The 18,008-nt window shown below is 32.4% G+C and overlaps 1 protein-coding gene across 13 annotated transcripts in view; it reads left to right on the top strand.

Moving 5' to 3' along the window:
* Nucleotides 1-18,008, top strand: part of ADGRL3 (adhesion G protein-coupled receptor L3) — a 588,406-nt gene that overhangs the window by 558,542 nt on the left and 11,856 nt on the right. For all 13 annotated transcript variants that reach the window (XM_007446078.1, XM_007446073.1, XM_007446080.1 and 10 more), the window contains one exon: nucleotides 3,881-3,977. In XM_007446078.1, the coding sequence (XP_007446140.1) occupies nucleotides 3,881-3,977 (97 nt within the window). The remainder of the gene's footprint in view (nucleotides 1-3,880; nucleotides 3,978-18,008) is intronic.

Genomic DNA, 18,008 nt, shown 5'->3' on the forward strand with positions numbered 1-18,008 from the left:
ATACAAGGCCCTTTAGGTGGGTGAGACCTTGCAACTTTGGGAATAAGAAGAATGTCATTGGCTAAAGTGGTGAGAGAGTGAGTAGGAGACTAAGTCAAAGAAGGCTGGAGATGGATCCTTAGATATTTTAAGAGTATGGGAGTTCACATTTTATTTTGATTACTTTAGAAAGGTAATGGGATCATTTAGAAAAGGCAGTGACAGGAAATCATTCACATGTAATAAAGATCATGTGGCTACTATGTAGGTAATGAAAGAGAGTGATTGGCAAGACTAAAAATTAAAAATCCTCTCTACCTGTTGATCCCCTGGTGCTAATCACTTATAAAAAGTTGGTAATATCCATAATCACACATAAATATATATTCACAGAGATGTGTATAAGATTGGTATGTGTGTGTATTTTTAAAAACTATGAGCTGAAGTATTGTCCTTTCCACTTTGACCTTCCATTAATTGTTCTGTCATTTATCTTTCATTTGTTTTACTGACTTTGTAAATGTATTTACTTTTGTTATGTAATATTTGAAACATAAAAATATATGTGGCATATATTAAATTGTGAAGCATAGTATAATAAAATCAGTACCCGTGAACTCACCAACCAACTTAGGAAACAATATTTTCCATATGTTTTTCCCTTGTTGAAACCTCTCCCTAACCAATCCCTATGCCTCCCTACCAGAGACAGCTACTACTAACTTCTGTTCTTCATTTCCTTGACTTTTCTAATAATTTCTTCACCTCCAGAAAAGATGTTGTTTACTTCACCTTTTTAAAATCTTTCTTTAAAATGGTCCCTTATTGTATGTAGTCTTCTGCGACTTGCTTTATTCACTGCCATATTCTAAGGCTTGTCCTGCTTCATTCCATGAACATTTAAGTGTTGGCTCTGTGCCACATATTGTATACTTTTCTTCTGCCTGCAATACTTTACCCTTTTCTCCGTTTCCTTTTCAGCAATTATTTGATATAATGTAGTGAGTTGTTAATCTCCTAGATCAGGATTCAAATACTGTTTTTGCCATTTATTTGGTCTGTGATATTGGACATGTGAACCTCGAAACCTCAAGTTTGTAATGAATAAGAGAGTGAATACATGAAAAATACATAGCATAAAACCTAGAACATAGAAAGAATTGAAATATTTAAATATTTATAATACATATTTTATGTATATACACATATAATAATCACTGTGTACCAGGCATTATTTCAGGTGTGTGATACATCACTGAACAAAAAAAGACAAAATTTTTCTTTTTCTTTTTATCTTTTGGCCACACTGGGCTGCTTGCCAGATCTTAGTTCCTTGACCAGGGATTGAACCTGGACCTTCGGCAGTGAAAGCATGGAGTCCTAACCTCTCGACTGCCAGGGAATTCCCAAAATTTGTTTTTCTAGAGCCTCAAACCTAATGCAGACATTGGACATTAATTATTGGACATTAAATATAAATATAAGGAATAACTATATTATAATGTAGAAGATGGTAATGCTATGGGGCAGAAATTGCAGAGTTGGGTGGCTGCAGTACAGTTCTAAATAGGGTGATCAAGTTAGATCTCTTTCAGGAGCAAAAGTTGAAGAGGTGAAAGATTTATCCATACCAGTATCTGGGGAAGGAGCACTCCAGACAGAAGAAATAATCATACAAAGCCTAAGGCAGGGGCTTCCCTGGTGGGGCAGTGGTTGAGAGTCCGCCTGCCGATGCAGGGGACACGGGTTCCTGCCCCGGTCCAGGAAGATCCCACATGCCGCGGAGCGGCTGGGCCCATGAGCCATTGGCCGCTGAGCCTGCGCGTCCGGAGCCTGTGCTCCGCAACGGCAGAGGCCACAGCAGTGAGAGGCCCGCGTACCGCAAAAAAAAAAAAAAAAAAACCTAAGGCAGAATTGTGCTTGGTGTGTTAAGGAATGGCAGGGGAACAGGTGTGGCTAGCCCAGGTAGGGGAGACTAATGAAAATAATAATAGAAGATAATGGGGGCAGCTCAAATAAATGTCACCTAACAATGATCATAATTCCATCAAATCTCAGCTGAGATGTCACTCAGATGTCAATGTTGTCAGATTTCCTAAACATGTTCTCTTGTTACATGCACTTAAAAATTATTTCAATTAAGCAGTATAAAAAACATTTAAAAAGCATGCAAAATATAAGCGTATGGCACGGTGATTTATTACCCTTCCCCAGACCAAATATTAGAATATTGAGAGTGCCTCAGAAACCATTTGAACCCTTCTCAATCATTCACCTAAAAACATAGTCACTATATTAACTTTTAACAGTATTTTTGGTTTTGCATGTGTTTGATACTTATCCACATGAAATCATCCAATACATATTCTTTTATGTTTTCCTCCTTTCCTTGGACAACTATGTTGCTTCAGGAGGCTATGTTGCTCTTTTATTTTCATCGCTGTATGTTGTTCTATAATTTATTCATTCATTCTACCATTGATAGTCAGTTGGGTTGTTCACAGTTTTCAGCTATAAGTAATGCTTCTATGGAGATTTGTGGGCACATTGTACTTTTGCATGTATTTTTGTTAATTTATGTTTGATTAGTCTGTCACTCACTAGTCTAGCAACTCAATGAAGGCAAAGATGTTTGTGTTTGCCTTTCCCCTTTGTATTTCCTAGATTAGTATTTGGCATGCAGTAGAGGGTAATTAATATTTTTAATTAGTTAACTAATAAAACAAATGTGAGAGATTTGTTCTCAGTATTTCAGCTTGAAGTTTTGAAGTATTTTTCAATAGAAACATTTTTCAAGTGCAGGTTTTACTGCACCGGTTTTCTTATTGTACTTTTATTAGTTTTGCTGTATGGGTATGCGTATGTATGTATTTGCTGACCTAAATAACAATATAGACATTTCTAAAAGATACACATATCCCAATATTCATAAAACCAATTGTCTAATATTTTAAGATTAGGTACTCCTGTTATTCAAGGAATTCAAATATATTTGGAACATAACCCATTTGTGAGCTTGATTTCACCGTTAGTACTAGTAATAGTTCTAAGAAGTTTTTCATCCTTGGAAAAGCTTCTGAAAATATTTTGTTTCCTGCTCACAAGATTGTTAATACTTTTTGATCCCTAACTCAAATAAAATAGCAAAGCAGTAAACCAGAAAAAAGTCCCCCCTCAATGGAAAAATATTATACTGCTTTCTGGAATTATCAGACACTTGGAAAATTGAATTTGAGAATACATATAATGATGTAAGAATTTTCAGTTCTCTCTAAAACTTCCTACTGTCTAGAAATGAATAAAGATGAATCGACTTCCTTTATCTCCTTCAAAAGAAAGAAAAGTTGAGATAGTATGTAACCTGTAAAATTACATTGGTCTTACAAAATTTATGGAAAATGTTAAGTTTAGTAACATTTTAATATACTCTGTTCTTTTCTTACCAAACTGTTTCTTCTTGCAAGATTCTGAATTCATAAGTAAATCTTTTGTTAATAAAACTTACAAATTAATGCATATTTAAATATCCCATTTCCATAAAAGTTACAATGAAAATAATTTGTTTTACCTTAGAAATTTAAATTATTAAATTCTATCTAGGGTACATTTCTATGTATCTTCATTTAAATTGGTATAGTATGTTACATTTATTCCTTTTAAATAGTTATAATTATTTCTGGCATAGGCATTTAAGAATACACTTAATGAGAACCAATTATCATCATTAATTTAGTTCCCGATGTTCTCATGCTACTGTACTACAAGCATGTAGAAGTTGTGTATTTGCCAGATGACAGAAATATAAACCTCATATAACTGTAATAGAAACAAAAAAGAACAATATGTGTGAAAATTCACAGTGTGGTGAGTGCATTTCCTTTTTTTCCTTTCCCTCATCCAGAGCCGAATTCGTAGGATGTGGAATGACACGGTCCGAAAGCAGTCAGAGTCTTCCTTCATTACTGGAGATATAAACAGTTCAGCGTCACTCAACAGAGGTAATTAGAAATAATTTTTCATATTCACTCTTTTTTGTGATTACTTTAAGAAGTTCTTAAATGCATTGCTTTATTTTCAACTTCTGGACCTTGTTCCATGTGATAGGAATATTGCAAGGATATAAAACCTGGTTGAGTGTATTCCATTATTCATAAGCCTTTTTATTTTTTCAATCCAGAATTTTCAGGAGATCTTTTCTGAAAGTAAGTTAAAAAGTGAGAAACTTCTTTCTCTAGTCATCTGCCACTGTTATAAACTGGTGAGCTGTCAGGCCTCATTGGAAGCAGTGAAAATGGGCAATTATGTGGCTATATAGTCTGCTAAACATCATAGAGTTCCACATTACCCCACGTATAGAGCAATTTCATAGTCTTTGTGGAAGTAAAATTATACTCTCTAATACATACTTAAAGCAACCTGTGTATTTGGGGAAAAATCCCACCTAATCTTAATATCAAAAAGATGTGTCCAGATAATATTGGATATTTAAAGATACAGAAGAAAAAACCCACTATATATAAATTTTATATATATATAAAATGATTTTTTTGGTGTGTATGTGCTTCTGGTTAAAATGCTTCTGGGGTATCATTTTGATTTTGAAAATGAAGTTCCCTTAATCTACCATTTTGTTTGTGGTTGATCTTTTTATTGCCTCTGTCTCTCTCTTTCTCCCTCTTTTCCCCCTCCCCACTGTGTGTGTGTGTGTGTGTGTGTGTGATTAAAATTAAATTGACTGCAGTAAAAATGAGTCGATATAATGTTTGTGGAGAGCCAGAGTACACTACAGTCTGTATAGGGAAATCTTTAGAATACACTTTTATCTGGGGGGTGGCACTTCTATGAGCACATTCTAATTGCACTGTCCTAAAAGAGACATTTTTTAATGCATATATTCAGTGGTTATTTTTATGATTGACATTGTTATTTTTTTCAGCCTCTAAGCTAGAATTATTTGTTTTTTTAAACCTGTTTCTGAGAGCTTTCTGTTATATTAAATGCTACTTAGAAACAATTTAATAATTATGGTTACAATTAAGGAAGATTCAGATGCTGGTGCTGTTAATTACTTTTACTCAAGTAAGTTGCATCTTATTTATATAAAAGAAGTTACAACAAGTAGTGTCTAAGTTGAATTTGATATAAGGATTCATCCATATTATATTTAATTTTGATTGATTTACATACTTTTATTTGTGGTAGTGATATAGTTAACTATAAGCTAGTAATGATATTAAATTTTCTATATCACTTTTGCTTAAGTTAAAACAGTGAGTGCAAATATTCCTCCAAATCTGAAGAAAATACATTAAAATAAAACAATTACCTTCTTTTATTTTGTTTCATTTTTAGTTTATTTTACATAATATCTCTCAAGTATTCTTCTCATTTTAAGTTTAGTTTTACTGGTTAGCTTGTGAAAATTTAAATATGAATACTTCTAACTTTCTGACATACTTCCTAAACCACAGAGAACAAATTACTTACACATGCCTCCAAAGTTTAGGAACAAATTTGCTTTCATAGTGACAGATTTTTCTTTTTACTTTAAATAATACATAGAAATAATACATAGAAAATTTACAGTATGTTCCTTTAAGAAAACTATCCTTATTAATAATATTTATTATTAGAAGTATCTTGCATCTAATGGTCATAGCAGCCATAGGATAAGTGTCATTTAAACAAAAGATGAGATTTAATGATGCACGGTTTATTTGCCTACTGTGAAGACAGATAAAATATGTAAAATATTTGGTTTAGCATTATGATCTAAATTTATGTAAAGATAGTAAGGTATGCAGCTTTATTAAAAATTATTTTAAATGAATACTTTTTATGACCTTGATTTTTAAGGTCAATCACATTATATAACATTGCTGTGCCCTTTTTAGTTCCTTCTCAGAAAGTTCAACTTGGAATATGTGCTATGAGGATGACTAGGTCAATTTGAAATATATTTAAAGAAAATAATATTTTTTTTTTTTTTTTTTTTTTTCTTGCGTTATGCGGGCCTCTCACTGTTGCGGCCTCTCCCATTTGCGGAGCACAGGCTCCGGACGCGCAGGCTCAGCGGCCATGGCTCACGGGCCCAGCCGCTCCGCGGCACGCGGGATCCTCCCGAAACGGGGCACGAACCCGCGTCCCCTGCATCGGCAGGCGGACTCTCAAGCACTGCGCCACCAGGGAAGCCCCGAAAATAATATTTTATATTGTCTGATTATATGTTTAAATCTGTTTTTTAAATCTTTAGCTTTAAAAGATATTTCTTAAAGTTACTGAAGAAAGGGTATAAAATTTCTTGTGACATCCAATAAGTTACTTTGATGATGGCTTTGGGGAGGGGGTTAAATTGAATTTATGACTTGTATGTTCATGCAGTGATCTTTTCCTTCAGGATATATATTCTTCCTTTCACTCAGTGACTTTAATGGTGGTAGACATCATAGTAATCTTCCTGATCTCCTATATTAATTTCCTAGTTCCCCTAGTCAGAAACTCCTCGTTTTATTCTCATCTCATTATTTTTTATCTTAGATGAGTACAGTATTTTAAAATTTTATTTCTTCATATTATATCTCTGAAGTTAGTCTTTAACTTCCTTCTTTAATCTTGTCTTATTTCCCAGGGTCCTATCCTCCCTGCATTCAGGCGTGTGTATCATATTTAGGTAGGTGGCATCCAAGATTCACCTTTCCAGATAAACAGTTCAGTCACCTCAGCAACATAATTATTCACATCTATTTATTCAAAAATTATATTCCCTATTATTAAAATAAAATGTTAGGCACTGCATTTTTACATCTTCATGTACAGTATTCTAACTTCCCATTCATTCTTAGTTTCTTACAGCTGCATTTTTTTGTTTTAATTCCAACTCCATTTTCCTTTATTTCTAACAGATATATTAAATCTCTTATGTTTGCTTTTAGAGTACTTCTGACCTTTGAAAACTACAAGAAGTTGTCTAAAAATTAGTCCTATTTTCACTTCAGGTTTTCTTTCCTATCCATAACCACTGCTCAATTCATCAAAAGAATAATTATTTTAAAATTCTGTACGTCTTATCACCTATTCTTCCAAACGAGAATCCATCAGTATCATCTTTGGGATTCATTAAGAATAAAGCATCTACCATGCAGTGCAGAAATCTTTCTTAGTGGTTTTTATTTTTTCAAATCATCTCTAATATTCTGTTCTTGAACCAGCTTGTTACATCCTATGTATCAGTTTACCTGTCCAGATTTCCCAATGTGATAAATTTGATTACTATTGGGATTTTACTCCTTGTAATCAAGCAAGACCTTGGAACATTTGTTGATAATTTTCAATTTATGTAATCATTCTTATATATTCTCTTTGGGATTTTGTTATTTGGTCACCTCATCTCTTTAAAAACTTTCATTACGTTGCCCTTTGAATATATTTATGAAAATGTTTTCCAGGTGTTCTCTATACATTTTCAAAAATTTTTCTTCTGCTGACTTGTTTGCTACAATGCTACACACTCATACGAAGCCAGAATTTCTTGAGAGCAGTACCCAATACTCCAGGGTTACCATCAAGTTAACTTCACCGATGTCACTGTATACACAGGTAGAAGGAGCTTTTTGAGAGCCCTAGGGTGATGGTTGATTACAGAGAGTTTCAAGGAAAGTGAACTCTTATCCAAACCCAAGTTTCACAAATCCCACGGAGGGTTTATTCATTTGTTCATTTAAACATATACAATTTGCACATACCTCGAAGTCAGTCCTCAATCCCCAAGCTCCTCCCAGGCCAATAGAACTCTAATCCAAATTTCTGGTAGCCCTAAGTTCCTGATAGTAGTAGAAACGATTTGCAGCTAAGGAAATCTTTTTCACCTGTATCCCCTACCCACAATCTCTGCTAGCCAAACAGTATTCTGAGTGATTTAGATTAGCAATACCTATAAAACTTGAGTTTGATCCAAAAATGAAGCATTTGGGGAGAAATTTCTCTGGTAGTTCAATTAATTGTTAAACATTTCCACTCTTTCTGTAGATTTATGTGGAAATTGGGATTTTTCTGAAATGTGATTTTACTAGGCTTTATCATCATGAATAATATAATTGCATTTCCCACTTTCTTTTTTTTAATAAGTTGAATTGACATCAGAAATTTCAGTTTAAAATCAAGGTTTTCTAGGTAGCTGCTACCAATATGGTATTGCTATATGAATTACCAAAAGGTGGCCCGCTCCCAGCTGTGGATTGCAAAAATGTGCCGCATCTGAGTGGCAGAATTAGCAAAAAGGCATTTCTCCTTCTGCAACAATGACTTGGCCTGTATTGTGGGGTTTTATTTCCCCTACGTCCCATTCTCCATCTTATCAACCTCCCACACAAGTTAATGCAATATAGATTTTTATTCATGGAGATCTGACCAGTAAAGCTATATTTATGTAAGCCATATTTAAGTGTTATATGGCAGAAGACTGTCTAATCTGTAGTTGTTTTTTGCATAGAAGTTTTGAGTAAGGAGTTTTAACCCAGCGACTTTGGGTAAATTGCTTAACTTCTCAGTGTCTATGTAATAGGGATATAAACAGTACCCACTTCAGAGGGACTTTGAGAGGACTGAGTTAATATGTGTTAATTGCTTACAACATGCCAGGGACATAATAAGTACTATTATTATTCTATTCAGAAGTTCACTTATATTTTCTAACAAATGAAAACTGGTCCTTGCCAGTGCTCTCAAGAATGTTATTAAAATTCATCATTCACTACCAAAGGTTTCTTTTCCTTTGTATTTTCTAATAATAGGTGGGAGGAATTAAGTGGTTACCTGAATGTCAAGTAAAAGAAATAATTTACCTAAAATGGTGCTCCCCTTGATGCTAACAAAAGGAAATAAACTCATAAAACTGAATTATCTCTTTTAAATTAGAAATTAAATGCAAATTACATCTGCATAGTTGTACTTTCCATTTTTGATTTGTAACTATATTTTAGCAATGAGGAAATAAAGGTACAATATTTCTTCTCCCTACCTTAGATAATGATATAAACAAGCACTGCCTTCTCTTTCCTCCAAGCCCTCCTACCCTTCAGAGGTTTAGAGAGCACTAGTTAGACAGGCCTGCTAAATAACCAGTTATGTAGCAGAGTAGGGATGTGACTCATTCCCTTTTTAAACTCATATCTTCTCAGAGCCTGTAGTCTTTCCCAGGAGGCTGGTCACTGGCACGGATGAAACTTCACAATAAATCACCTGCTGTCTCATTAATATTCAGGCTACTAAACATATTTTGTTTTCATGTTTTTAAAGAAAAATACAAATGAAAAGGCATAAGTGGTGTTCACCGCGATTAATGATTTCTATAAATTAAAGCTACTAGGGTGAACACGCAAACTCATTCACTCCATTTTATTAATGTTAGTAAATATAATTTGGCTTATATGCATAAAATGTCATATTGCCCCAAAGCCTTGCTTTTTTGAAGGATTATAAAATCATTTGTTATAAATATTAACCGGATTCTAATATAATCTGACATTTGTCAAATTTGCAGAAACAGTTAATCATATGCCTAAGAGTACTTCTTGCATAGCTAACATAGGCTATATAACAAACTATTTTTTGTTTTGAGAAAGTATTACCATGATATGAGCACAAATATAATAAGTGTCCCATGGCATGGAGAGATTTTTCATTTGACATTCGCCATTATGTTTATATCTAGTATTTTTTGACCTTTATATTCTTGATTGTAAATGAGGCAACAGTGATTTCTGTGTTAATTTCTTTCCTTTGTATGTGTCCTCAATAATCAGAAAATGTACAATAAAATAAGGATATCTTCTGTTTCAGGAAAATCAGTTTAATATACAAAAGCAAAATAGGTACAGATTTTAAAAAGTGAGTTGCTGCATCAAATAGATAATTAAACAATACTACTAATACCCTGATTCCTAATTCTAGGAGACCAAATAACTTTCAGAATGAACTTTTCATTGTAAAATGGAATATATTAAGTATTGATCTCTAGTCAATCTGGGACAAATGTTCTTTCTATAAATTGTTAGCAGGAACTGAAAAAGAAAAATTTTTTAAATGCTTGCCCAGTGAGTCCTTCTTATGTTTTGTTCTTAACTTTGTCTCTTTGTTCGGAATCCTTGAAGTCATCCAGCCTCTCACAGCCAACTACACAATATTAAAAATGGTTTTATTATTATTATTATTATTATAGTTTTCAAAGATCCCTTCACAAAGGGCTTATTTATGTAGAGTAGATTTCTCATTTTTATGGTTTATTATCTTACTGCCTTTATATATAGTTAGCAGTATCTCTTACCTCTTTGTTATAAATCAGACAAGCCACAGTGGGTTACCTTGATAACTTCTAAATATGGTGCTATAGAACATTTCCAATTGGTTTTAAAATATTACTGTTTTGTATAATTTGATGAGGATGTAATTTTTTTTAGAAAACAGTATCTTTTTTGAGAACTAAATGTGAATACTACAACTTATCTTCAGAAATTAGTGGTATTCTTTTCTCTGATAGAACACAATGTACCACTTTATACTCTTGGTGAAGTTGGGATTTCTCCTTTAGTGTGTGTAACTATCACTTACCTGTTTTACACTGTTCATTATTTATTATCCATTATCTTTATATCCATGAAGAACCTGGGTTTTCTGGCAATTTGTCCAAAATCACATGGCTAATAAAGAACACAATCTAAATTCCAAACGAGGGCTTTCTGACCACACAGCCCTACTTACAATAATAAAAATTTTTGTTATTTTCTTACGATGACAGTTTTACATGAAGCTTGCTGAAGACTAGAATTAAGTTTCCAAGAATGTATTTCAGAATGATTTTTATCACCTCATGGAAATAAGATATTCTTAAAGCACAATTATTCACATATTTATTTCTTAATTTCCTTGATATACTATTCATTTCTTTCCACTTTATTTTGTTATAAGTGCAATTCTTTAGAGTGGATTCATTTATCCTATTTACTTAGGGAAGGAGAAGCTTTAAAATATTGTGAATATATGGGGAGATGAATTGACCAATAACATTTTTTTACAAAACTATTTGATATCAAATATGCTGAATTACTATACATAACTCTTCAGTTGTAGGACTTAGATTACAAGAATTTTATAATCATTCTTTTCTCCTGGAAGTTCTCAAATACCAAAAATCTCAAGATATTTTATTAGTAGAATCCTTTTATCTTTAATTTTTAATTTCTTATATTTCAGTAAAAGGATAAATATTTTGGTCAGAGCAAAGACTGTGTTTAAAAAATCTGGTAAATAGCTTCTGCCTATAATCATTTAGTAATAGAACCAAAGATATAACTTTCCCAAATCTCCGTACTCCTGAATTTGATATTCCTTGAAACTGTGTCCTCTGTCAGAGCAATATAATAATGCCTAGAACAGATGGGAAATTTATTTGAGTTGACTTCAAATAGGTAGTGATAATGTTATAAATTAAACTTCATATTACTTTTATGTGCTAATTCCAGTTTTTTAAAAACTATGAAGTGCCTTATAATTCAAAATTTAAAAGCAAAAAAAACTGGACTGTACCTCTCATCTGGAAAAATATTCCTACTGTATTATAAGCATAAAATTGTGATGCTATAAATGCGGTATATAATAACCAAAGTTAACTAAAAGTCATCACTTGTTCAGATTATTTTTTTCTAAGAAATAGATTAGATTAACCTATATCTACTATTTGAAAGTGAATAGAAGTTAGTTCAGTTACATGAAAAATTAAAATGTGGAAATGGGATATATGTTTATCATAAGAAGGTCTTATTAGAAAAAAAAGATACTTAAATACCAATAATTGTGTATTATCCAAGATAGCCCCTGTTTATTGCATACTGAGGCTTGCACTTTATATAGTTCAGCATTATACACTGCATGCCATTTAAAAATAAGTGTTTATGTGATAGGCTCTCCTATGATCATCATAATAGTCTTTCCTCATAGTTTATTATTATAAGGAATGTGGGTGCTTTAAAAACTAAAACAAGTTACCCATTACATTCATAGATAGTAATTTATAACCCCAGAACATCACTGGAGAACTAAGAAAGATTTAAGAGGATATACAGATTGAAGGAAGACAATCTTGATGTAGAAAAATAGAAACAATATGTTTCCTGAAACAATCTCAGTCTAAACAGAACAGAGCTGGTTATGATTATATGACAAAATAAGCCTTCTCTGAACAACATAATCAAGAATCTCTTTATTCATAGATATCTTGTTTTAATTCATATCTACTTTTCTCTCACATACTTTTTTTCAAATAAATTTCCAAATATAAAATTCAGGTTTTAGCTGGTATAGACTTTCTGCATACGAGTTTGTAAAATTTGTACAATATAAGAAAGTATGCCAATATAGGGCAGAGAAGTATATGAAAAGTCATATTTTCTTCAGATTGGTAAATTATTTTATATTGTTAAATAGTTATACTTTCCTTTGTTCTGAGGTTTGTTTTATTCAGCAAAAATTCACAAGCAGTGTGAATTTACAAATAAAATATAAAGCAGTGTGTGATTTACAAATAAACATAGCTGTGGGAATGACAACATTCTTACTAGAAAGAAATGGAATTTACTGCTATTTTACCTGTGGATAAGCATACTTGACCCATTATCTTTGGGCTCAGTATTCCTTGTTTTGAGTACTATGCCAATGTATTGAAAATGTCCAAGTTAAAAGCACACAGAAATACATGACTTTGACCACAAAAAATGAGTTTTAGAGATGAATGACTGAGTAGTATAGGTTCATCATTTCTACGTGCAAATCAGCCACTTCCTATACTGTAAAGCAAAGATTCATCAAGAATTATGATTTCTAAGCCTACCACTGTTGGCTAGAGCAGTCAGAAAACATAAGATCTCTGAGAAGCTTCTTTTTCAATAAAAAACAACAATGAGTATCTAATGGTATCAGTTTCTCCATTGCAGCACAACCGGGTTGTGTTGAATTTCAGGGCAAAAAAAAAAATGTATATACATAAAATAATACCTTAAAGCTTTTAGAAGAAAATATATTTTAGATTTTAGGTTAAAGGAGTTCTTGAAAACAAAGATCATAAATTATAAGAAAAAGACAGATAAGAGTCCTATCTCAAAATTTAAACAGCACTCAAAACAGGTGAGCTACTGGAAGGAGGTGTAAACAATACATATAAAAAACAAAATGTTAATGCCTATATTGTATAAAGAATGCCTACAAATCAATAAATAAAATTCAACAACCTAATATGTATGTGGGCAAAAGATAAGAACAGGCAATTCACAGAATAAGAAACCTTTACAACCAATAAATATATGAAAAATTATTCCATCTGTCTGGTAATCAGGAAAAGGCAAAGTATAACAGTAATATGAGATACTTCATACTCTATCAAATTGGCAAGATGTCAGCCTGACAATACCATGTCCTAGCAAGAATTTAAGAAATATACACTGCTTATGGGAAGTGTGAATTGATACATACATATTTGACAGCATTGTGGCAATATGTTGTAAAATGAAAATGTGGACCACATATGACCCAGGAATTTTACTTCTAAATGTTTATTGTAGAAAAACCCATGTATCTGATGAAGAAGACATGTATAAAGCCAATTAGTGCAAAATAAGGGAGAACAGAATACGTAATTTCTAGGGTTCCCAACTCTAAAGCTTTGAATTTACATATTGAAATAGAGGCAACACCTCTACATTCAGAATTTTTCATTTTATACTGAACTAACAATGACCCAATCTGTACTCTGGAGAAGACATGTCACTGAAATCCATATTAATAGATTTCCAGTGAATTAATTAGCTATTAAAAGAAACTGAAGTATCCCTGAACCATTTGAAAGAAATTTAATAGGCAGGTTGATTAAAATTTAATAGCTAACTTGTTGGCTATTAAAAGTGCACAGTGCGATAAATCAAGATGTCAGCTCTTCAATTTATGACTTTAGAAAAAAATGATGAAAAAGATTTTGGCTTTCAATAAAGCATTTCTTTGATACTTTGTAATTTCATTAATTGTTTGAATAAAAACAGTAAAAAATATAAAATTATGGTTTCTATGGTTTTAAAACTTGTATACCTTTTAAGGATAGTATGCAGATTATTTTAGCTTTGTTTATTATTATAAACAACTTGGTCTTGATTAATATGGCTGTCTCTATTTTATAAAGTAGCCCTTTAAAATTGAACTAATCATTGCTTACACTGGGTTTCTGTAGATTGCATGTGTGTTGATATTGTTTTGTTACATAGAAAAGCAAAAAATAGGAAACAAAATATTTAAAATAGAAAATGCCTATTGAATCAGTTCTCCACAGTTCTAGAAGTCTCTTTTATCTATTTGCTTTTATTTTTGTTTGTTTATTTATGTTATGTGAATTAATATGTGAATATGAAAATAAAATAATTGAACATTACAGAAAAGCATATTATAAAAAAGTAATGCACTCCTATAAGGCTCCTAATAAAATTTTGTTGAAACATATTTTTGGGAGAGGGTGCTAAAAAATGTTTGAAAATCGCTGATATAAATATGTTTAAGAAAAACTATCAGAGTCATGTGTGACCTTGAATAAATTATGAATATCTCTGGACCTGCGTTTCTTTACATATTGAGGGATGATAGTAGATTAGATAAGATTAAAATCTTATTCCATTGTAAATTCTGGATTATAATCTTTCTCCATTATGTTATACTGCAATTGATTAGGTGATACTTACATACATAAGATATATTTTGGGTATTCTGAATCATTTTTTCCAGTTTTCTTGTTTATATTATAGGTCACTCGCCAAAGAAAGAGACATGTCTTTTTTCCTGTATACCTCTTTTCTTAAATATTGAAAAGGAAGTAAAAGCCTCAGGACCCTTTCACCGGAAAGAAGTGCAGGCATGTGTGTGCACAACGGAGCACACAAACATACACCAAAACCATTTTACATACAATTTTAAGGGTTTCACAACTTCATAGATACCATCTCCTGGTGAAAGATTCCTTGCCTTACACTGAAGTTAGTATTCTAATTCTATAGAAAATACCATCATTAGTGAAATTATTTTTACTTGTTACAAAATGAAGTCTCTGCTTTGGGCCAAAATTAATGTGGCCCAAAACAAAACAAAACCCAAGCACAAAGCTGAAAACAAAAGCACAAAGTCATCACTCAGTAGTAACTCTGCTGTGTGTATAACTCTGACTTGTATGCATCAGTCGATATATATAATGAAAATGACTTCATAAAAGAAAAATATGTCAAACCAAAGGAAAGAGAACCATGAGGGAATTAAGTGGAGGATGAGGTACATTAAGAAAGAAAGAATCATCCAGGTAAAGCTATTTTATTGTAATAAAACAGAACATTTACCATGTTACATGTTTATACATAAAAATTTGAAAATTGATGTATATTGGTATGTGACTATTAGAGAATGGTTGTATTCATTTGGTTCATTAGATCACTGAGGTCTTAATTTATAAAACTTTGCCCATTCAATATGATAAAATAAGAATGTAACTACATTTTTTAAAAAATGAAGTGTGAGGGGCGAGCAGAGTGATAGTTCAAGTTATTTTAAGAGCTTTTCAGTATACTTTTGTTAGCCTGCTGTCAAGAAGAAACGTTGTTTGAATTATGTTTCTGAATGATATAATATAGATCAAGTGAGATCCAACTGTCACCTTGTTTCAGATCTGTTCTTTACTTCACAATTTCAAAGCAGGCAGATCTGCCTTGGAGTTTCAGTCCTCAATTACATGTTCACATTGAACTGGCCTAGGCAGTGCTGTCATTCAGGGCCTCCCAATGTCAAAACACCTATTTTATTTTCATAAGGAAAGAAATGTAGCAGTTTTGTGGTAAAAAAACTACACATTTGAAAAGTGTACTCATTATTCCATTCAAATTTCACTCATTTAAAAACTTTTATATTAAAAACATCAGTCTTCAGGTATAAAGTTAAAAGAAAAAAAAAAACTCTTCTTAAAATGATTATCTGTGATTTTAAACTTAGTCTTTTTTCAGTAACTTACGGTCTTACAAAAAAATCATCAGAAAAACTTCCGTAAGTTTTTCAGTGTGGAATATGAAAATCCTCTTTTGTTTTCTATCATGCTTTCACCAGAAATAAAGATTTTGTGCTTGGTCTTCTGTTGATAGCTTTGTTAATGATTCACATATGTTGAAATTCAATGTTAATTCCTTTTCCATGCTTTTATGAAAGAGCTGACCCTTGTTTCTGATAGCAAATATGCAGGTATGACTAGACTTTAGCCAGGATTTAAGGACTCAGAATTAAAGAACAGCTATTTTTCACAGCCACCTTGAGCTGTTTTACCCTATTTTAGCTTTTTTGAGTCATGGCAGGTTGTACTGGTTTTTTCCCCTCTAATTAATATCTGCAGTTAGTATTCAGGTAGCATTTTCTATTTCCAAATAATTATATGAATGTTTATCTTTGCTTTAAAAGTTTCAGTATTATGGCCACTGGTGAAGTATTAGAAGGAAATAAATCACATTAGAAATTAGACAAATGGCACTCTTCAAAAATTTACTCAAAATGTAAAACTACTCATAATTGATAAAATGACTTGTTTTAGTTTTCATATTTTCAGGATGCCATGGATTTCACATAAATTTTTTATTTAATTAAGGAAATATTTATTGAGCTCTAAGAACTATCATAGATATGCGGTATAGAGCAGTGAAAAAACAAAAACCCTATGTATTCCGTTTTCCTGGGGTTTACATTCCAGTGAAATTAGCACATAAACATGCTTTTCACATACATAGGCTGTAACTACCTCCCAGCATCAACTGATTTGTGTCTTCAAACTGACTAACCAGTAAGCTTAACTTTTCAGCTGAAAAACAGTGACAGATGGTCTGTAAACACTGATCTTCTTGGAAGTCTTCAGCAATTTCACAGCTATTAGAAGGGAAGTTTACAAATCAGAAGTTAGTTGGAGGTTAGAGAAAGAGGCAGGATGGACAGAACCTTGGAAAATAGTATCAGAATTCAAAGTGACCCTATTAAATTGGAGAAGCAGCTAGAAGCAAACAGAATAGACTTAGGCAAAGACAAGTGAAATGCAGTGCAGCTACAGAGAAAAGACAAAAGTAACTGTGCACATAAAAGATGAAGGTAGACAGGTTCTGTGAAGGTTTTTAGGAAAAGATCTAGGCATTGGCAACAAGCAGGTTTTTTTTAGCACAGACGGTGCTACCTTTAAAAAGTATAACTGAAATGCCTAAATGTGAGTGGGTACTGTAGGCAACACTTTCTAGGAAAATTGCACTTGTTTGGCATGCCAACAGGAAAAGTGGCCTCTTGAGGTCACAGCAAGCTGTGAGTGTCCATTAAAAATTATTAGCTTCTTACACTAGGTGAATCAACTGAGGGATAATTGTTCAGTTATTCAGACATCTCCCTCATTCTTTCAAACTAGCAAACTCATAGAGCTTACCCATAACCTTACATTCTTTGCAAAACGTTAATCACCAAACTTTACATACTGCTCTGTAATTCCTGTGACTGAGCCCTCACTTGTGTTATAACTCTCCATTTTCAGGACTAAATCAGTTTCAGTGACACTAATTATATTAGTTTTAAATGGTACATGAAGTATAAAAATGAGCGATAGTTAAAAAGCAACTTAATTTAAATAGTGATTCTTTTTCTATCAGGAAAAAATGTCCTTAATACCAAGGATAAAGAGAAAACTGATTTTATTTTTAAGTTTTAAATTTTTTTAATAAGTGTTTTTGTGGTTTTAGATTTAACGGCAGGTAGATCTCCAATCATGTCACTCATTGGGGCTGTAGATTAGTAACAGATTCTGTGTTGCACCCGGATTTGAGGAAGCACCCTACCAAAGCCATGTGGCAGAGACTGAATATTGTTCCGTTTCACCAACATTGTGTCATAATACAGCTGTATACCAATCCATTTCTTCTATTGTTGCTTGCCTTTCTAGCTCAGCA

This window comes from Lipotes vexillifer, unplaced genomic scaffold, assembly GCF_000442215.2.
Source record: "Lipotes vexillifer unplaced genomic scaffold, Lipotes_vexillifer_v1.1 scaffold462, whole genome shotgun sequence".
Taxonomy (NCBI): Eukaryota; Metazoa; Chordata; class Mammalia; order Artiodactyla; family Lipotidae; genus Lipotes; species Lipotes vexillifer.